At 52.7% G+C, this 17,960-nt stretch overlaps 1 protein-coding gene and 1 long non-coding RNA gene across 2 annotated transcripts; one reads left to right on the forward strand and one right to left on the reverse strand.

Annotated features, from left to right (window-relative positions):
• The first annotated feature begins 4,819 nt into the window (after positions 1-4,819).
• Plekho1 (pleckstrin homology domain containing O1) lies at positions 4,820-6,996 on the forward strand. Its single transcript, XM_019206383.2, has 2 exons — positions 4,820-4,908; positions 6,167-6,996. Exons 1-2 carry the CDS (start codon positions 4,900-4,902, stop codon positions 6,869-6,871), a joined length of 714 nt encoding a protein of 237 aa, XP_019061928.1. The 5' UTR covers positions 4,820-4,899; the 3' UTR covers positions 6,872-6,996.
• Positions 6,997-7,124: 128 nt separating this feature from the next.
• On the reverse strand, positions 7,125-10,352 carry LOC109117805. The gene is made up of 3 exons (XR_002025093.1): positions 9,783-10,352; positions 8,791-9,396; positions 7,125-7,881 (listed from the first exon to the last, which is right to left on the reverse strand). It is a non-coding gene; the product is annotated as an uncharacterized LOC109117805 (long non-coding RNA).
• Between the last annotated feature and the right edge of the window lie 7,608 nt (positions 10,353-17,960).

Below are 17,960 nucleotides of genomic sequence, written 5' to 3' on the forward strand. Positions count from 1 at the left end.
CTCCCCTCGCCCCCGGCACAGGGGCCTCAGGATGGAAACCATCAGTCCGCACCGCCGGAGAAGGTCGGCTGGGTCCGGAAATTCTGCGGGAAGGGGATTTTCAGGGAGATTTGGAAAAACCGCTATGTGGTGCTGAAAGGGGACCAGCTCTACATCTCCGAGAAGGAGGTAGGCGCCCTTTGCCTCCACGGCCCCTGTTTCCTGCGCGCCCCACTTTGTCTCCGCGGGGGGCGCGTCCCCAGCCGGTCTCCCTCTCGGAATCAAGTTTGAGTCCCCCGCCATCCACTCCGCGGAGCGAGGTCGCTCCTCACGGAGAGCACCTGGGCAAGAATTAGAAGTTGAGTTTGCTTCTTGTGTCATGTTTTTTCTTTGCAAATACCTCTGTGACAACGATGATAGTCATCTCCCAACATGTCCCAGAAGTCCCAAGTGTCCCCTGCTGCCTCCTACCCTATCCTGGCATCCTGAAATACAGGATTTTTGTCTTTTGTTATTGCTGCTAAAACAGCTGTTCCGCTCTTCCCTCGCCCTTTTCTGCCTACCCACCACACCCCAGCCAGCCTCTCCTTTCCTGTCTGTGGCAGGGGCCTGTGCTGGTCCTGTCAGTTGCACACAGCCCAGGCTCAGTCCTGTGACCTTGGTAGATCTGTGAGTGCGAACAATTGTTTTTGTGGAAGCCAATGCCCCTAACCAGTATGCTGTCTGTTCGGCTCCACTTAAAAATATAGAGAGATGTGGTGCTCACGTTCTAACTCCTTCCCACTGACCCGTATTTCTATCAGAGGGGAGGAAAGGAGTTACGAGCCGCTGATGTCCCTGCATAGCTGTGGCTCTGTAGTTAAACATGAAAAATCACGTTCGCTGACTTTGTGACTGTGCCCGTGTTGCCTGGTAGACCGTCCTGTGTTCTCCTCCCTCTCTTGTGTTCCCTTGCTAACTGGAAGTCCTGCCTGAGTGCCAACCACTTCTGCTTTTGGCAGTAGACACTCCTACTCAGTACATTACATTTAGGTAAATAAATCCTTTTACGGTATTGAAACCACCATGCAGCCCAAGAGGACACGCTCATCTGAAAACAGAACGGGCTGAGGCAGCGGGGGAGAGCGAAGCTGTGCCAGGGCAGAAGCGATCCCCCTGCAGGGGATCAAGACCTAGCTGTGCCCTCCTCTAGTCAGGAACGTGCCGAGGGGAAAACCTGAGGAGTGAGGCGCGAGGAACTGCCAGGGAGATGAAATAAATAGTCAAGGGCCACCTCCGTTCAGTCACAAATCCTGCAGAAAGTTCTCACCAGTTTTCTGGCTTTGTACTTGAAAAAAAAAAAAAAAAAAGAGCAGGTGTCAAAGTGTACCTTCTGTCTTCCCAAACTTCATAATGACAGGAAACTTGTGTGAGCAATCAGGGAGAATTTCCTACACATCAAAGAGGAAACTAGTTTAGAGTGAAAGGGTAAAAGAAACAACATTTTTTTTCTTGTTTGTATGGTCCAAAGAGTAGAGTCTGGGGACAAAACTGGATTGCGCCCTGTGAGTCCAAGAGCCACTCATCGAGAGCAGGGAAGGATGGGGTGACCTCAGCCTGGTGTCCTGTGAGTCAGGAGCATCTGACTATCCTGGGGCCCACTGGCCCCTGCTGGGAAGGGCATCGGAAAGGAGGGAATTGTATATGGAGTTACTGTCCCTCCCAGCCAGTTTTCCTGCCACGGCAATCCTGAGTTAACAGTGACACTGACAGACAATTCCAGGCTTTACTGTGCCCACTTCCCCAAAAGCTCCAAAACCAATAGATTCAAGATTTTAAGGCTTTTTTAAAAGTATGGTATAATATTTGTAATTTACCTGTTAGTGCAAACAGAAAATATCCATCTCCTCTCTCCCAGAGTTCACACCAATTTTTTTTTTTTTTTTTTTTTTGGTACCGGGTATCGAACTCGGGTCCTTGCGCTTGCCAGGCAGGCGGCAGCACCACTGAGCTACATCCCGGGGCCTACACCAATCTTGTTGTCATCGTTCTTGTTACTTCTACTTGGAATGATTAGATCTCCTACAACTACCTCCACCATAGAATTCCTTCCTTTTGTGTTTACTGTAAAACATTTTTCTGATTTCTGGGCCACAGGCTACCCTTTTTCAGAGAGGACTGGGGCACCTTCTCTCAAGGGCTGACAGATAACAGCAGAAGCTGGATCCCGGGGAGACCCCAGGGCAGAGGAAGCTGGGTTCCAGGCTGCTCTTAGCAGGCACGGGCAAAATCTCTTGGGCCACGGATGACAAATCAGGAGAAGGAAGGGGGAATGTGGGAGCTAAATGATTGTAAATGAGGCTTTGGGAATTGGATCGTGGGGTGCCCATCTTCTCTGGGCACTGGAGCTGACCTGTGGTCTCACTCCGTCTTCTACCCCTGTGCTACCAAGGGTTGGCCTGTCAGTATCTCTGTCCCAGAGTTCCTTATCAGCCATATCCGAGCCAGAGTAACTCCCTTCCCTTGTCTGCCCTCAGGAAAATGGAACAAGTTGCTCTTTTCCCCTGGCCTCACACACACACCCAGCACTTTCCTCTCCGAGGCTCCTGGCCTCTGCTGATAGTCTAACTCTGGGAGAGGCGGGAGAGGAAGGGTGATGCATCCTCCTGGTTCCCAGCTCTGGGTTTCTGGGAATTGTTCTTGGATGGCGCTCTCGCTCTCTAGCGCCGTGTTCCATTGGCATCCATGACCTTTCAGAGCCTCTGGTCGCTTCCCAGTCCGAAGCCAGGGAACCAAGCCTTCCCTAAACAAACGGCGGAGTAGATGGATGGGCTGTCACTCACCTCATGGAAGCCGTGACCATCTGTCCTGTCTGTCTTCAGCCCCTGGGTTCAACCACAGTTTAGAAGGACGGGCAGGCACAAGACTTTAAATGGGCTGTGGAAAGGAAGCGGCTCCTTCCCCCTTGGAGGTTGACGAGACCCCGGAGGAAAGATGAGGGACAGGTGCACACACATCAGACTTCCTGTGCCCAGAGCTTGGGAAGCCGAGACTCCTTTGGAAAACAATTCCAGTCCGGGAGGGTAGATTCTTCCAAGGAAAACCTGGGGCTACTGTCACATATTTGCTTAGTTTTAACCAGATCAGTGCTGGCTGCTCTGTCTGGATGAGTCTCTCTACAGTAGTGAATTCCGTACTGGAATCAGAGGAGAGTACAGAGTGAACAAAAGCAGGGAGGCTGGAGACGGCCTTTCATTCCCTGCAGACTGAGCAGCTTCGTCTGGATCATCAAGAGGCACTCAGGTCCTCCTTGGCCGGGAATGATTGAATTTCCCTGTTCTCCCTGTCCTTGTAAGAACTTGTAAATCGTGTCCTTCAGGAACAGAGCAGGGGTCATGGGTAAAGGGAGTCTCTGGAGAAGATCGGTTGGCCGAGAACTGGGCAAGGAATTTAAACAGACACCAAAGGACTCAGGACTAGGAGGCTGCCCCAGCCCTGCACCCCACTGTCAGTCCTGGGCAGGGTGGCCCTTTGCTGCCATCCCTCCCTCAGGCTGCTCCTGGTTCCAGAGACTTCTGAACTAACGTTGGAGGAGGACGGGCTAACTAATTTTATCTTCCTTACCTCACCCCTCCATCTCCCCTAGGTGAAAGATGAGAAAAATATTCAAGAGGTGTTTGACCTGAGTGACTATGAGAAGTGTGAAGAGCTCCGGAAATCCAAGAGCAGAAGCAAGAAAAATCATAGCAAGTTTACTCTCGCCCACTCCAAACAACCGGGTAACACGGTAGGTTTCTCCTGCCACCCTGGCCACGGGAATATGGCAGTCAGAGGGGCTAGGGGAAGTTTCCCCTCCAGGCTCTTCCCTCAGCACTCTTGGTGCAGAGGCCCTGAATTGCGTGCCTTCCTGCTGGCTTTTATTATGAACATTGTGGCCGTTTCCTTCCTTCGAGGCAGGACAGGTTTTCACTGTCTCTCTTCTCCTTCCAAATCTACCTCCACCCCTCGTACCCCTGTGTGCACAGTGTATCTCGCGAGAAAAGTCACTGTTAAAGATACCTGTCCTTTATCAAACCTCCTCTGTTTAATATCCAGAGCCCTTCTTAGCTCTTCCTTGTTTTTTTTTGTTTTGTTTTGTTTTTGGTACCAGGATTGAACTCGGGTCCTTGCACTTGTGAGGCAGGAGGCGGCACCACTGAGCTAAATCCCTGGCCCTTCCTTGGTCATTTCTAAAATAACCTCTGAGCTATGGCATTTGCAAAAACAGGTTGAATTCCCTTCAGTTTAGACGACTCCAGAAGCAGAATCTGTCTCTTCCAGGAGCTGGGTCGAAGAGAAGGACTGTTGTCCAGGTGAGGCACCGACCCTAAACCCCGGCTGAAAGAGAATCTTCCCTCACAGGCACCCAACCTGGTCTTCCTGGCAGTGAGTCCGGAAGAGAAGGAGTCGTGGATCAGTGCCCTCACCTCTGCCATCACCCGAGCCAAGAACCGCATCTTGGATGAGGTCAGAAGGCGTGTGGTGGGGAAGGGGGCGGCGGGGCAGAGGAAACAAATGCAACTCAACAGAGGATAATGGGGGCCATCATGTGCTGTCTCCTCAGATGTACTTCTTCTCCCTCTTGAAAGCCCTCTTCTCCTTCCACCTCCAAATCTTTTCTGCCATCTTCTCCTCCCCCACCTCATGACGCACAAGCCAGCTGGGGCCTTCACGTCCAGGAAATCCTTTCCCATGGGCTTGGCAGAAGCAGTTCTTAGGGTGGCCGTATTTTCCTGTCGGGGGCTTGGGGGATGCTGGATTGGGACAGGGTCCTCGATAGCATCCTTGACATACAGGGCATCTCTTCAGGTCACCGTCGAGGAGGACAGCTATCTCGCACACCCCACAAGAGACAGGGCAAAAATCCAGCACTCCCGCCGCCCCCCAACTCGGGGACACCTCATGGCTGTGGTATGTAGGACTACAGAAACGTGAACACGGAAGGGGGTCCATTCTGGGTCGGTCCTTTTCAGGGGCCTTTGTGGGAGCCTCTTGAGACCAAGATCAGAGGCCGAGGAGGTCCCCACCACACCAGTCCGCACTTTGATTAGATTTCTCGAGAGCAAAAATATTTAGTCAGCACTTCCATGAGCTCTTGTGTCGCTGCTGTCATTAATTTTAGTGGGGAAAATGAGATCCACTCCAGGGAAAGTAAAAAGTCTACAAGACGACAGAAGCGCTGCGTGGTGTGGTAGTGGCTGTGCTGATGGGCGGCAGCTCTAAGCACCAAGCACCAGACCACAGTCAACTTCGACCCAGAGCAGGGGTCTCTGGCACTCGTCTGAGCTCTCCAGGGAGAGGGGCCCTGGAGGTAGACAGAGTCTGAGCTGGGGCCTGGCTTTGAGATTAACTGTGGTTCCTGAAGCTGCAGGACTGGCAAGTGGGGCAGTGTGCTCACCTGGCTTGAGCGGCTGCTGCGAGGGGTGAGTAAAGCTAGGAAGTACGTGCAGAGTCGTGCTAGGAAGTGTGTGCAGAGTCCTGTGCCCCTTCCTCATTAGGGCTCTCAGCGGTAACAGCCAGCGCGGCGCGTGTGCCATAGGTTCGCCACCACTGAATTAAACTATTCTAGATGTAAGAGAACACGTTTAGAATAAGGCAAGGGGTTCACGTAGCAGAGGGGGCTGCTGTGTGGACCACCCTGTGTGCCAGGTCCGACAGGAGACTTCAGTCCCCATGCAGAGGAAATAGACACTCCTCAGGAAGTTTGCAGCAAGGGGGAAAGGTGTGGGAGACAAGCAGGAGAAATTAATTTAAGTCATAGGAAAATGGAAAAAAAGGGGAGGAGAGCTGGGGCGTGGTGGCGCACACCTGTAATCCCAGCACTTAGGAGGCTGAGGCAGGAGAATCATCTTGAGTTTGAGGCCAGCCTGGGCTACATAATGTGTTGAAGGCCAGCCTGAACTATATCGCCAGGCCCTGTCTCAAAAAAAAAGAAAGAAAAGGGCTGGGAATTAGCTCAGTGGTACTGTGCCTGCCTGGCAGTACTTCGATTCCCCATACCAAAAAAAAGGATGGTGGTAGGGGGAGGTTTTAAGTTGCCATCAAAGAAATAAAAAATAGTAAACAGCATAGAAGGGTCCAGTCAAGAGTGCAGATTTAGAGAAGCCCATTGCTCCTGAAGTCTCAGCTGGTGAGTTCACCCGCTTCGTTCCCACCCTGTGCTTCCCAGGCTTCCACCTCTACCTCCGATGGGATGCTGACCTTGGACCTGATACAAGAGGAAGACCCTTCCCCTGAGGAGTCCACTTCCTGTGCCGAGAGCTTCCGGGTGGACCTGGACAAGTCTGCGGCCCAGCTGGCAGGCAGTCGGCGGAGAGCAGACTCGGACCGCATCCAGCCCTCCTCAGACCGGGCCAGCGGCCTCCCTCGGCCTTGGGAAAAGCCCGACAAGGGGGCCACCTACACCCCCCAGGCCCCCAAGAAGTTGACACCGGCAGAGAAAGGCCGCTGTGCCTCCCTGGAGGAGATCCTTTCTCAGCGGGACACGGCCCCTGCCCGCATCCTCCAACTGCGGTCCGAGGAGTCTGCAGCCCCCCGCCCACCCCACCCAGGGCAGCTGTCCCGCATCCAGGACCTGGTAGCGAAGAAACTGGAGAAGACTCAGGAGCTGCTGGCAGAGGTTCAGGGACTGGGAGACGGCAAGCGCAAGGCCAAGGACCCCCCACGATCTCCTCCTGATTCTGAGTCAGAGCAGCTGCTGCTGGAGACGGAGCGGCTGCTGGGAGAGGCCTCATCAAACTGGAGCCAGGCAAAGCGGGTGCTGCAGGAGGTCAGGGAGCTGAGGGACCTGTACAGACAGATGGACCTGCAGACACCGGACTCCCACCTCAGACAGACCACCCAGCACAGTCAGTACCGAAAGAGCTTGATGTGAGGGAAGGCGGTGTCTGGACTTGGGGGGTGCGGACAGACTCTTATCTCCAAGTGTTGCAGGATAAAGCTTTTTTATTTACCTCAATCCAAAAAAAAAAAAACCCACAAACACAAACTCATTGCCCTTGCTGGTGCCTGACCCCCTACCACTCTTCTTTTCCCTTATCTTCTCTCCTTCCTTAGTCCCCCAACAGTGTTGGGAATAAGGAGTGTCACCGGGACACAGAGAGGGGTCGCACAGGCAGCCTGCTCACTTCGCAGACCCTGCCCACCTCCCGGGCCTGTGGCTGATGGACAGAGCCACACACAGGCTTCTAAATCCAGAAGGGGCTGGGGAAGAGCAGGTTTTCTCGTGTGTCCCATTCCGCACTTTGAATCTGAGGGTGAAATTTCAGCTGCCTAACTCTAGTTCTAGGGATGTGGAGGCCAAGGCCACCTGTCCATGCCACAGGAGAAGTGAAATTTACCCCGTCCCTGCAGAGGATGTGTGGAATTAAACTCTCCCAGGCGCGACACTGGCTTCTCACGCATAGCAGTCTCTCAAGATTGAGCTGCCTCGGGCTGGGGCCAGGCAAGGGCTCAGCGGTAGAGTGGTTGCCCAGTATGGTGAGGACCTGGGTTCCATCCCCATAACGCAAGGTGGGGGTTGGTGGGGTCTTGGGCTGCCCTTCCCTCGGCCGGATGGACTAGCTTGGTCACCTGACTAGGAGGCCGAGCACAGGGGAACTGGGAACTGCTGACCCCGTGGAAGAACTGAACTAAGAGTGAAACTGATTTGTGATTCAAGCTGGGTAGGTTCAAGGGGGAAACCAAACCTATGTCTGGGTTCCTCTTTCAGCCGTGCAAGGGTTTCCTGTAGTCTCCCCGCTCCTTCCACAGACAGTGCCGAGCGGCCGAGCTCTGCGAGAACACCTCTGCCTATCCCATGTGCCGCCTGCAGCTGCCGGGCTTTCTTGCGAGCTTGTCCACAATAGGATGCACAACTCCATTTATTTTATTTGCTGCTTTTCTCTGAAAAATCGGGTGTAATAACAGTGATAAGTTCCACAGAGAAGTTGTAAAGACAAGATATAAGTTATTTTGGGAAAGAAGGGGACAGAAAGCCTCAAGAATCAAGTGAATGAGGGGCTAGAAAACACTGTAAAAGCTTGATCCTCCTCCCTAGATTTCTCACCCCTAAGAGCAGAATCCCAGAATTTCAGTGGCCGTGAATGGGGAGAAGAGAGAAGAAATGAAGACAAGTTGCATGTAGACCTTGGCCATGAGGCTGCCTTAGTGTTGGGGAGCTGGGCTGTGAGAGAGAGGGAAATGCTGTTCTACTGCAGCCACATGAGCAAGGGGGCCCCGACCTCAAACCAGCCAGGGGACAGGAACTCAGGCTCAGTCCCTCACCACTTCCTGTCGTGCAGGCTTATCCTATATCGGACCCGTAGTTATCGAACTCTTCCCTAAAACAAGCATCCTACTGAAGTCAGGGAACGTGTGGCAAGTGCCACCATGTTGTCACGCCCAGGGCCTCCTGAGGGAACCTAGGTCTCCAGGCTTCCTGTTGTCCAGGTAGGCCTCACCCCAGAACTCAGCCTGGTCATTAGTGCCACCCACTGCTGCAAATACTGAAAGTCTGAGTTAAAATTAGACTTTCTTCGTATAATCTCCATCTTTGAATGTTACTTTACCACCATTTTGCTTTCTCTTTTTGTCACTCCTACATAATGAGGAAAAAGACAAAAGCAAGAGTGACACGTGTGTCCCAATATGCCAGTCATCGGTGGCTCCCAGGAGAGCCGTGCTGTGGTGGGAGACGGTGGAGAAGAGAGCAGCAGGTGAGGGGAGGCAGAAAAGAAAGTCAGACCGGGGAGGCCCGGGCCGCCGGCTGCTGGGGCCTTCAGCACAGGCACCAAAGCTTGGGCTCTCTGGTACCTGCTGGCGCACCCATGCCACAAGGTGGTGAAGTGAGCACAGGCTTTCTGGGTGTCCGTCTCCCCCTGGGCTTTAAACACGAGCTGTTGAATGGGTGAAGGGCGGCGTGTGGGAAGAGCCCGTCGGTCAACACGTGCAGGCTGTGGCGGCTCTGATTAGCACCGCTCAGCAGGCCAGGACCTGGAGCTCAGATGGCCAGAGCACCCTTTGGACAAGGGCTGGGGTACAGGCTCGTCACTGTCAGTGTTTGACACCCCACACCTCTCTTCCAGAGAGAGAGAGAGAGTAAGGGCGGAGTGGGGCACAGTCCGTGGGCTTCAGGACAGCTCAACACAAAGCCCGGTTTCCACTAGGAGCATCGTTCGTGGTGGTGGGCGACCGGCAAGAGGAGGACGCCGCTTCCTTCCCAGGCGCCGTGTCTGGGGAGTGGACGGAGGGAGCCGCTGGCGAAAGGACTGTGGCTCCTTGGGACAACGCTCACGATACAGCTGCCTGTGGACACTCTTGCAAGATGTCCCTTGCTTCCTCTCTTCTTCCTTCCATTGACTTTGTTACATTATCTTCTTGCGCAGAGGAAATGGAAAAGGGAAGCTCCTTTGGGAGGCTCTGAGACGGGGAGAGGAGAAATTGAGGACAGGGTGGAAAGGGGGTGAGGGCTGAGACATGTACAGAACCAAGTCTTACTTCAGTTTTCAAGGGCATTTCCTTAGCTTTTCCTGTTTCTGCCATTAAATTGGTAAGGGGGGTTGGGGAGTCAACAGAGGCAGGGCGCTGCTCTTCCTGCACTAGCAGTGCCTGAGGTGTTGGCCGGGAAAGCTGATGCGTTAATCTGCATGCCCTTCCACGGCTGCGGGTGTCTAGGGTGAAAAGAACAGTGGGGAGCACAGGTTTCTCTAACCCTGCTCCAGTCCCACAGGCCGTGCCACACTAAGCCTGACCCTAAGGAATAGCTCTTGCCACTCCCCCAGCCCCTCTGCCAACAGCAAGTTTACCTCCATCTCCCCAGAAACCGGTTCCAAAGAGTCTCTCGCCTGTCTAAACCTCAGACAAGCAGACTTAGCCCCCTTCGGCAACCCCGGGAGCTGGGCTACTGCGCCCTCCCCCTTCTCCCTGCCTCCCTAAGCCTGGTTCATTTCTTTTTCGCTTCCCTCCTACCGCCCGGTCTCCCAACAACAGCAGCCAATCCCCAGCCCGCTCTAGAGCCGCACCATATATGGAGAGGTTGGAAGGAAACCCGAGTAAAAGCCAGAGGAACACACACACACACACACACACACACACACACACACCCCACAACAGAGCTGAGTGCCTTTCTGCACGTGATCCTGTTGTCTGTGTGGACCCCATGAGGCCCGCGGTCCCCTGTCCCTAGCTCGCCCCACCCACACAGAGAGGAACCTGTTTGCTATTCCCCACCTTTCTTCCGGCCCCAGGAGACCTTCGCGCCAGCCCGTCGCCTCTGACCTAGATTCCCTGCACTAATTACAAGCCTAACAGAGATCTAACAAACACCCAACTTAGCACAGCTGAGACCCTTGAGGTCAATTAGTGCAGCCCAGCTCCACTCCGGAAGTGAGGGATGGAGCCAAAAAGTCCATCGGGCCTGGCCCAGCCCCACTGCGCCCTAGGGGTTGGGAGCAGAGGTGGGGAGAAGGCAGAAATTGGCGGACTAGCTTTAGAGTGGGATCTTGGAGACTTAACCAGTGTTCAGTTTGGGAGCATCGCAGAGTCCCCACTCCTCCTAACTGATTAGAGGCACAAAGGTGGATGCAGCTGCAGAAGAGAGAGACAGAAGGCAGATTACTTAGAAACTTGATGTGAGCACCAGTAACTCAGAAAAGCAAGTAGCACTGAACGCTGTGCTCCGGGATCTGTGTCCCTGCCTCTGGCTCAATCCCTCCTTTTAGCTTCCAGCTTTGGACAGGCGAGGTTAGTGCCCATGTCTTTCCTGCTGGTTTGGGATAGCTCAGAAATCACCCCTTTCTTTTGGACATTCTAGACTCGAGCTCATCCTTGCTTTTCCTTCCCCGAGATATCAACACCAAGACAGCACCCAGTTCTTTCCTGCAAGGCTCCCTCGCTAGGTGGCACAGTGAGGTACTAGAAGAGCTCCCCCCACCCCGTCCTGTCCTGTCCTGGACGCTCGGACAGTGTCCTAACCTCCATTCTGACGCTCCCGGCTCTGAGGGGTAGGAGGGGAAGGAGCGGGCGGTGCCATGCTCGAAGCACAGGACGGGGAATGCCTCACAGCCACCCCAGAAATCAAGTGCTTGCCACCCTTTGGCACCCACCAGCTCTGGCTGCCGGGTGGGTGGGGGCAGCTCTGCCAGCACAGCCTCCGGCACCCCAGGCTCACACCCTAACCAGGACGATTCCATTGGCCCTATGTCTACATTTGATGTCTCCCAAGTGTATTTCTCCAAACTAAGCCCCCACGCCCAAGATCGAGGCCCTCACAGCCAAGCACCTCCGACGGGCATTGCTGCTTCTCCGACAGCTGCTTGAATCTGAGTTTGTGTTGACCGATAGAACGTGCTGCTGTGTAAGTTCCAGAGCTTAGAGACCTTGTAGTTTCCACTCTGTCCTTAAAATTCAGCTGCATGTAAGAAGCCTGGGCTAGCATCCCTGATGTGAGACAATGTAGTTTAGAACCCAAAACCACAGGGATCCATCCCAAATCCAAACATCCAGCCAAAGATATCCTACCTGGCAGGGCCAGAGAACCAACTGCTCGGTCACTCCCCAGAATTTGGAGAAATTAAAGAGATCTCTCCCGCATCTCTCGAACTCAGGCCTCGTGCAGGCCTGGTGCCATTGAGCTACGCCCCCTGCTGGAGGAATTAATAAACCCCTGTTGCCTTAGGTCACTAAATTCTAGGCTGCTTTGTCACTCAGCAGTGCATACTAAAACAAAAATGGATTCTTGGAAGGGTGATGCCGCCATAACTAAAGCTTAAAACACTCGGTGCTAACGGGGCCAGGAGCGCACAGGGGCTGCAGGGCAGCAGTTAGCAGAGGAAGCTGCCACTGAGACAGGAGGGAGGTTCCCCATTGCTATATAGTGATGGAATAATTTACGAAACAGTAACTTGGAAGCCAGAAAATATACCTAATCACCTTGTTGGAACTTTTCTGTTTATTCACAAAATTTGAAGGAAAACTAATAGCCGGGACAGTCTCCAGTTCAGAAAACAATAGTAATAGAAGAGACTGATCTCAGAGGGGACAATCCTGACCAGCAAGACTGGGATATTTGGGGCCGGGGATGTGGCTCAGTGGTTCCGCTGCAGGCCTCGCAAGCACAAGGACCCGACTTCAATCCCTGGTACCAAAGACTGGAACGTTTGAAAAGTACCTTGGACAACTGCGTACAAGGACAATGGAATTGGCTGGCCACTGCTAAACTGCTGGTGTCATACTAGAAAGACGAGGAAGAGCCAGTCCCCAAACAACTTAGATGTGTGAAGGCCAGTGATTACTTTCCTAGCTTTCAGAAGCCCTTATCTCCTGTGGAAGAAGGGCTATAAAAGATGAAGGCCCAGCTTGGAAATAAAGACGCAAAGCTGAAGAACTCACAGTAGCTGGAAACCCTTAGCCAAAGTAGATCTAATGCACCAGGATCAGGGCTCTGATTCAGGAAACACATGGAACGGGGACACCTAGCACTTTAGTTAGTCAGTGTCACTGAAGATTTCAGATGTCTGCGCTCCTCTGAACCCTCACGGATTCAAAGGCAGCCCACTGCTCCCCAGTGAGAGCTAGTGTCACCTGCCTCTCAGGAAAGATGCTGCAGAAGTCTTTCCTTAGGGGGGAACAGCAGTGCCCCCAGATCTGGTTCTTTCCCCTCCTGGCTACCACAGTGAGAGTTGGGGCTGAGTCACAGCATAATTCAGCCAACATCATGCAGGACCTTAGACACCCACCACATACCAACAGGAGCCAGGCAGGGTCTCCGTGATCTAGATTTTGATGGTACCAGAATATGAAATTGGTTAAGAAAGACTTTATATGATAGGATATATACACATACCAAGTCCCAAGATGATTATAATTATCATGTGTTGCAAATATAGACCGATAAATTTTTTAATTTTAAAAAAAGAAAGATAGCAAAGAATCTAAATGAAAGCAGAGAGAGAGAGAGAGAGAGAGAGAGACTAGCATACACAATTACACCAACTACTAGTGTGCTTCTGGAGTCCTAGAAAGAGCAAAATAACACTGAGCAAAGTGCCTGACCATCAGCAATGGAGGAAGGGATTTAAAAGCTTAGAGAAGTAGACACACGGGATAGTCTTGTGTTTGAGGTTCACAGACACCGTGGGATTATGTCCCATGGAAGACCCAGGAGACACACCGTTCATTCACCAGCACCGTCAGGAGTGCACTGGCCACAGGGACGCTGGCATCACTGATCTCTGCAGCGGCCTCCTCTGGGGGCCGGGAATGCAGGCAGGAGAGTTAGTAACTGTGACGGTTGATTGATTATTGTCAATTTAAGTAAGAGAAGCTCAACTAAATCAGCTCAACAATTCCACACCCTGGGTGGGAAGACCCACCCTGGGCGGCTTGTCACCTGGATAGGATGAAGGGGACATGAAGAAGGACCAGTCCGCTTCTGTTTCTGTACAAGCACGCAGTTCTCCACTTCGTCTTGGACATCACCTCCTGGTTTCCAACTCAGAGTCTTCAGCTTCTGGTACAGGTCCCTCAGCCTTCCGGTGGACTTCCCAGCCTTCCCTCGCAAACCCGTCAGCCTACTGATACAACTTGCAGGGGACGCTGCGGTGAGCTCCAGACCTGCGACTGGATCCTGCAGTCCCCAGTGTGCAGACAGACCCTCTGCACTCTTCCTCATCCAACTCTGTGGGTGGCCATGGTCAGCCCATCTTGTCAATTCTTATATACTTGTGTTTTTTATATCTTAATCTAGTAGACGTGGATCGATATAGTAATAGAGCAGGGATCATCAATAGAAGTGGAAACAACTGACCCCCAGGCCCATAGCCAGGCAAGAGAGGCCAGGTGACAGCAATAGAAGCCAGGGAGTCGACTGGGGACCATCATCTCAATGACCTACAAAATCAGAAGGCCAGTAAAAGGGCTTGACTTACAGGGAGTGAAGTTGGTTAATAGACCTTGATCCCTCAGAATAAAATAGCAGCCAACAAGGGCAGTGCTGAATATAGATAGCCAAAAGAATGCCAGAAAAGATGAGCAGGAGGCTGACCACAGCTGGCCCAGGGAAGTCATAAAATCCTGACATAGAGAAATCAGAAGGCTTGTGCCCTGTTGGTGAGAATGTAAAATGGAACAGCCAGGGTGGGAAACAAGTCTGATGCATCCTCAAAAACTTAGAGAGAATTCCTTATGATCCAGCGGTGTCACTTCTGGGCATATATACCAAAGAATTCAAAGCAGGACCTCTAAGAAGGACTTGCACACTTGTGTTCACTGTAGCGTTATTCGTAAGAGACAAAATTGGGAGCAGCTCTAGGGTCCATTGACGGATGAATGGATATTGTTCAGCCTTCTTAAAATAAGAGGTTACATTCTATGATACCATTGAGATGTGAGGATATCATGCTAAGTGAAATACTGCAAGATTGTATTTATACGAGGTATCTGTCATGGCCAGATTCATAGGAACAGAAAGTAAAACGAATGCTGGTTGCCCAGGTTGGGTGGGGATAAGGAGTAATATATTAGTCAGAGTTCCAGCTTTGCAAATAACAAAGTTCTGGGGCTCAGTTCACAGCAGTGTGAACATACTGAACACGACTGAACTGTACATGTGAAGGGTTAATAGCAATGTTTTGTTTTCTTGCCACAATAAAACTAATTACCTTTTTAAGCACTAAAAATAAAAAAGATGCTGTGATCCCTTGGCCATTTCCCAAATCTGAGACACTTTCCAAACCTGAAGTCTCTGAAGTGATTAGAGGAGTCAGAGGCCTGAAATATCACGGTGGACCCCATCAGAGAGGTGGGATTCGGGCCAGGTAAAGATGGAGTCCTTAGCAGGCCCTGCGCTGCACAGGAGGCTTCAGCCCAAGGGTTCAAGATCAGCTGGGGCAACATAGTGAAACCCTGTCTCAAAAAACAAAAATAATCACAAGTGCAAGGTCCCGAGTTCGATCCCCGGTACCAAAAAATAAAAACAAAAAAATTGATTAATTAAATAAAAAGAAACGGAATCCTGGCTGAAATTCGACTTAGGTCCACTGGGTCCATGCCCCCACCCCCGGTGGCCTCTACCCCAGCACTGAACGTGTGTGAGGTCCATGTACTTAGCAGCTGGAGAAGCCCACATTGGGGACTTAGTATATGAGCTGCTGGAGGTGGTTAAATAAGAGGCTCTGAAACTGTGCCCCGCTCTCCAGCTCCACACCCAGGCCAAGCCGGTAAATAAAACCAGTATCCTATTTCGAAGGGCAGACAGAAATGAGTGCCCCCTTCAGGATCTCAAAGATGCAGGAATAGCTGTCTCTATCATCCTGTTATTTACAGCCAGCCCTGCAGAAAACCAATGGATCCTGGAGAACCTCTGCGGACTGGGGCCGTCTCAACTCAAGCCCCAGCTGCGGCCCCTGTCGCGGGAGAGGTCCCACTGCTGCAACGTGTAAATATAGTTTCGAGTACAGGCCAGGGGCCGATGGTCTGGGAACGCGGCGTTTATCCCAACCAAGAAAGGGGACTGGGATGAGCATCCACCTAGAATAGACAGCAATATTTATGCAGTTTACCTCCAGGACCCCAGGCTACGGTAACTCTTCAGTCGAGGTCATGCTGCATCCTGAAAAGGGCTAGGCCACCTGGACCTCTGCGGAGCAGCAGTGACCCCAAGTCCTGACCCTTTCCTGAGTCCTGAACCTTTCCTGACTGCAGCAGGGGCTAGGACCGGAAGTTGGGGAAGACGCATGCGCCTTAGCGGGGAGACCGAAATTTCACGTCTTCGGACCTGCGCCTTCCGGGGAGCTTTCTGTGGCGGGGCACCTCTGAGGGCGTTAGGACGTCTCCTCTAAAGGAAAGTACGCATGGCTGCATCCTGCCTGCAAAAGGAGGGGACGCAATGCTGGCGGGGCCTCTTTGCGCTGACACACTGCACACCGACCCCCAGGAATCCTGCTTCAGCCAGTGTGCCGGGTCCAGTGGAGGCTGCGGCCTGGGCAAGGGCTAGAACCGCTGCTGCGCGGTGAGGCGGGTCCGCGGGGCACGGGGCACCCTCAGGCCTCTCTTCGCGCCCTTCTGTGGCAATGAAGGGCGAGCAGAGCACAGCCATGGAGAGCGGGGTTATCAGGGACTCTGACCCCTGCATGAACGAGGGTTCGTGTCGCACCAGCAGGTGACATCGAGAGCAGGAGAGAGGACGCGGTATCCGCGCCAGCAGAGAGCGCGAGTGGAATTTAGAAGGGAGCGTGGAGGAATGAGCTCAGCTACCAGTTGCAGTTCCAAGACCAACGGCAGGAACAGCCTGCGGTTGTCCCACGGATGTCTCTCTTCTAAGTTCCTCCGGGAAAAGAGCCCACTGGAAACTCAGAAGAGCCAGCTAGCCCTGAAGTGTCTGGAAAAGTGGGCCCGCCTGGAGCAAGACAAAGACTTCAATGGCGACGGAGGCACCGCGCTCGGCTCTGCCTTCCGAGTGTTTCCTTCCACTGCGAAGGGAGCGGTGAGCTGCTAGCCTCCTGTTCAGTGGCTCCTGGGCCGGTCTCCATTTTCCAGCCGCAGCAGGCTCCTCCCAGGCAGCCCCCAACCACGGAATGACAGAGTAGAGGGAAACGAGGGCCTGGCCATTCTCGCCCGGTGGGAACGCTTCTAGGAGACAGCCTTGCTCTGGAGTTCTCTAATCGCCCGTCCAAGTGTCATAGTTTAGATCTAAAGTGTTGCCCCAGATCTCCTGTTTGGAAGATGACTGCGTCACGGGGCACCATCCTCATCAGAAGCTGTGTGTGCCAGCTAGGAGGTGGGACGCTGGGGACATGCCCTGGAAGGGTGTGTTCTTGTCCCCACTCCTCCCTTCCCACTCTGCTTCCTGGCTTTCAGGGGCTGAACACTTCCCTGTGTCAGGCCCTTCTCCCTGCCTCTCTGCCTTGGAGCCAGCCAGCCCTGGGCTAAGCCACAAGCCAAATGAGCGCTCTCCTCTTTGAAGCTGTGTCCCAGCCAGTGGGGCAGTGAGGAACACACCGGACTCTGCCCTTCAGTCTGAGACTCCCCACCTCCCTTTACAGCCCCACCCCACCCCGTGCAGCTCTTGCTCCGGAGGCTCAGCACCCACTGTCCAGAGCCCCTGGGGCCACTCCCTCTCGCCCATCCTCAACACCAGACCCTCAGTGGGTCTGGACGTCCACATCCAAAGCCTTCCAAGAGCCCGCAACTGTCTCTCCTCTGCCGCCCGGCATTCGCTGACTGTGAGTTCTGACATCTCACTGCTTTCTCCTCGTCCCATTCAGCTTGGGATGTGATTCATGACACCTGCCTGCTTAAAACCTCCAAGCTTCACATCACTCAAAATAAAAAATCAGATCTTTGGGCCGCAGATTCAGCTCAGTGGTTCTGGCACCTGCTTCGCAAGCGCCAAAGCCCAAGTTCGATCCCCAGTACCAAAAAAAAAAAAAAAAAAAAAAAATTCAGATCTTTGCTCTGGCACATAAGGTCCTTCATCATCTGACCCATGCATATCTGGAGCCTCCCCTGTCCAGTCACAGACTTCCTTCTGTTCTTCACCAGCCTGCTTCTCGCCTCAGGGCCTTTGCCCTTACTGTGCCCTCTCTGTCTAAAGTACTCTTGTCCTCATGCATAAAACCTTCACTAAAACATCATTCCGCCGAGACACTTCTCTCGCCACCCTGTCTCAGGAAGCTCCTCTTCCAATGAAATTGCTACTATATCATTCTCTTTGCTTTGCTACATCTACTGCAATCTAAGTATTCATCTCATTGGCCTTTATATTATTTCTCTCCCTGAATAAAATATAAGCCCTGACTTCCTTCTAGGACCTGATTTCTTTACGGCAGTCCCCCCAGCTTTCTGCAAACAATCTAAACTCAGTGATTATTTGTGCAATGAATGATAAGTCTTGCCAAAACCACCTATACCTCCAGTATATCCATCCCTGCCATTTAGTTCAAATATAATAATATTAAAATATTTCCTTGGACGGAGCATGGCGG

Source organism: Fukomys damarensis, unplaced genomic scaffold (genome assembly GCF_012274545.1).
Source record: "Fukomys damarensis isolate Sample0158 unplaced genomic scaffold, DMR_v1.0_HiC HiC_scaffold_33, whole genome shotgun sequence".
NCBI classification, from domain to species: Eukaryota; Metazoa; Chordata; class Mammalia; order Rodentia; family Bathyergidae; genus Fukomys; species Fukomys damarensis.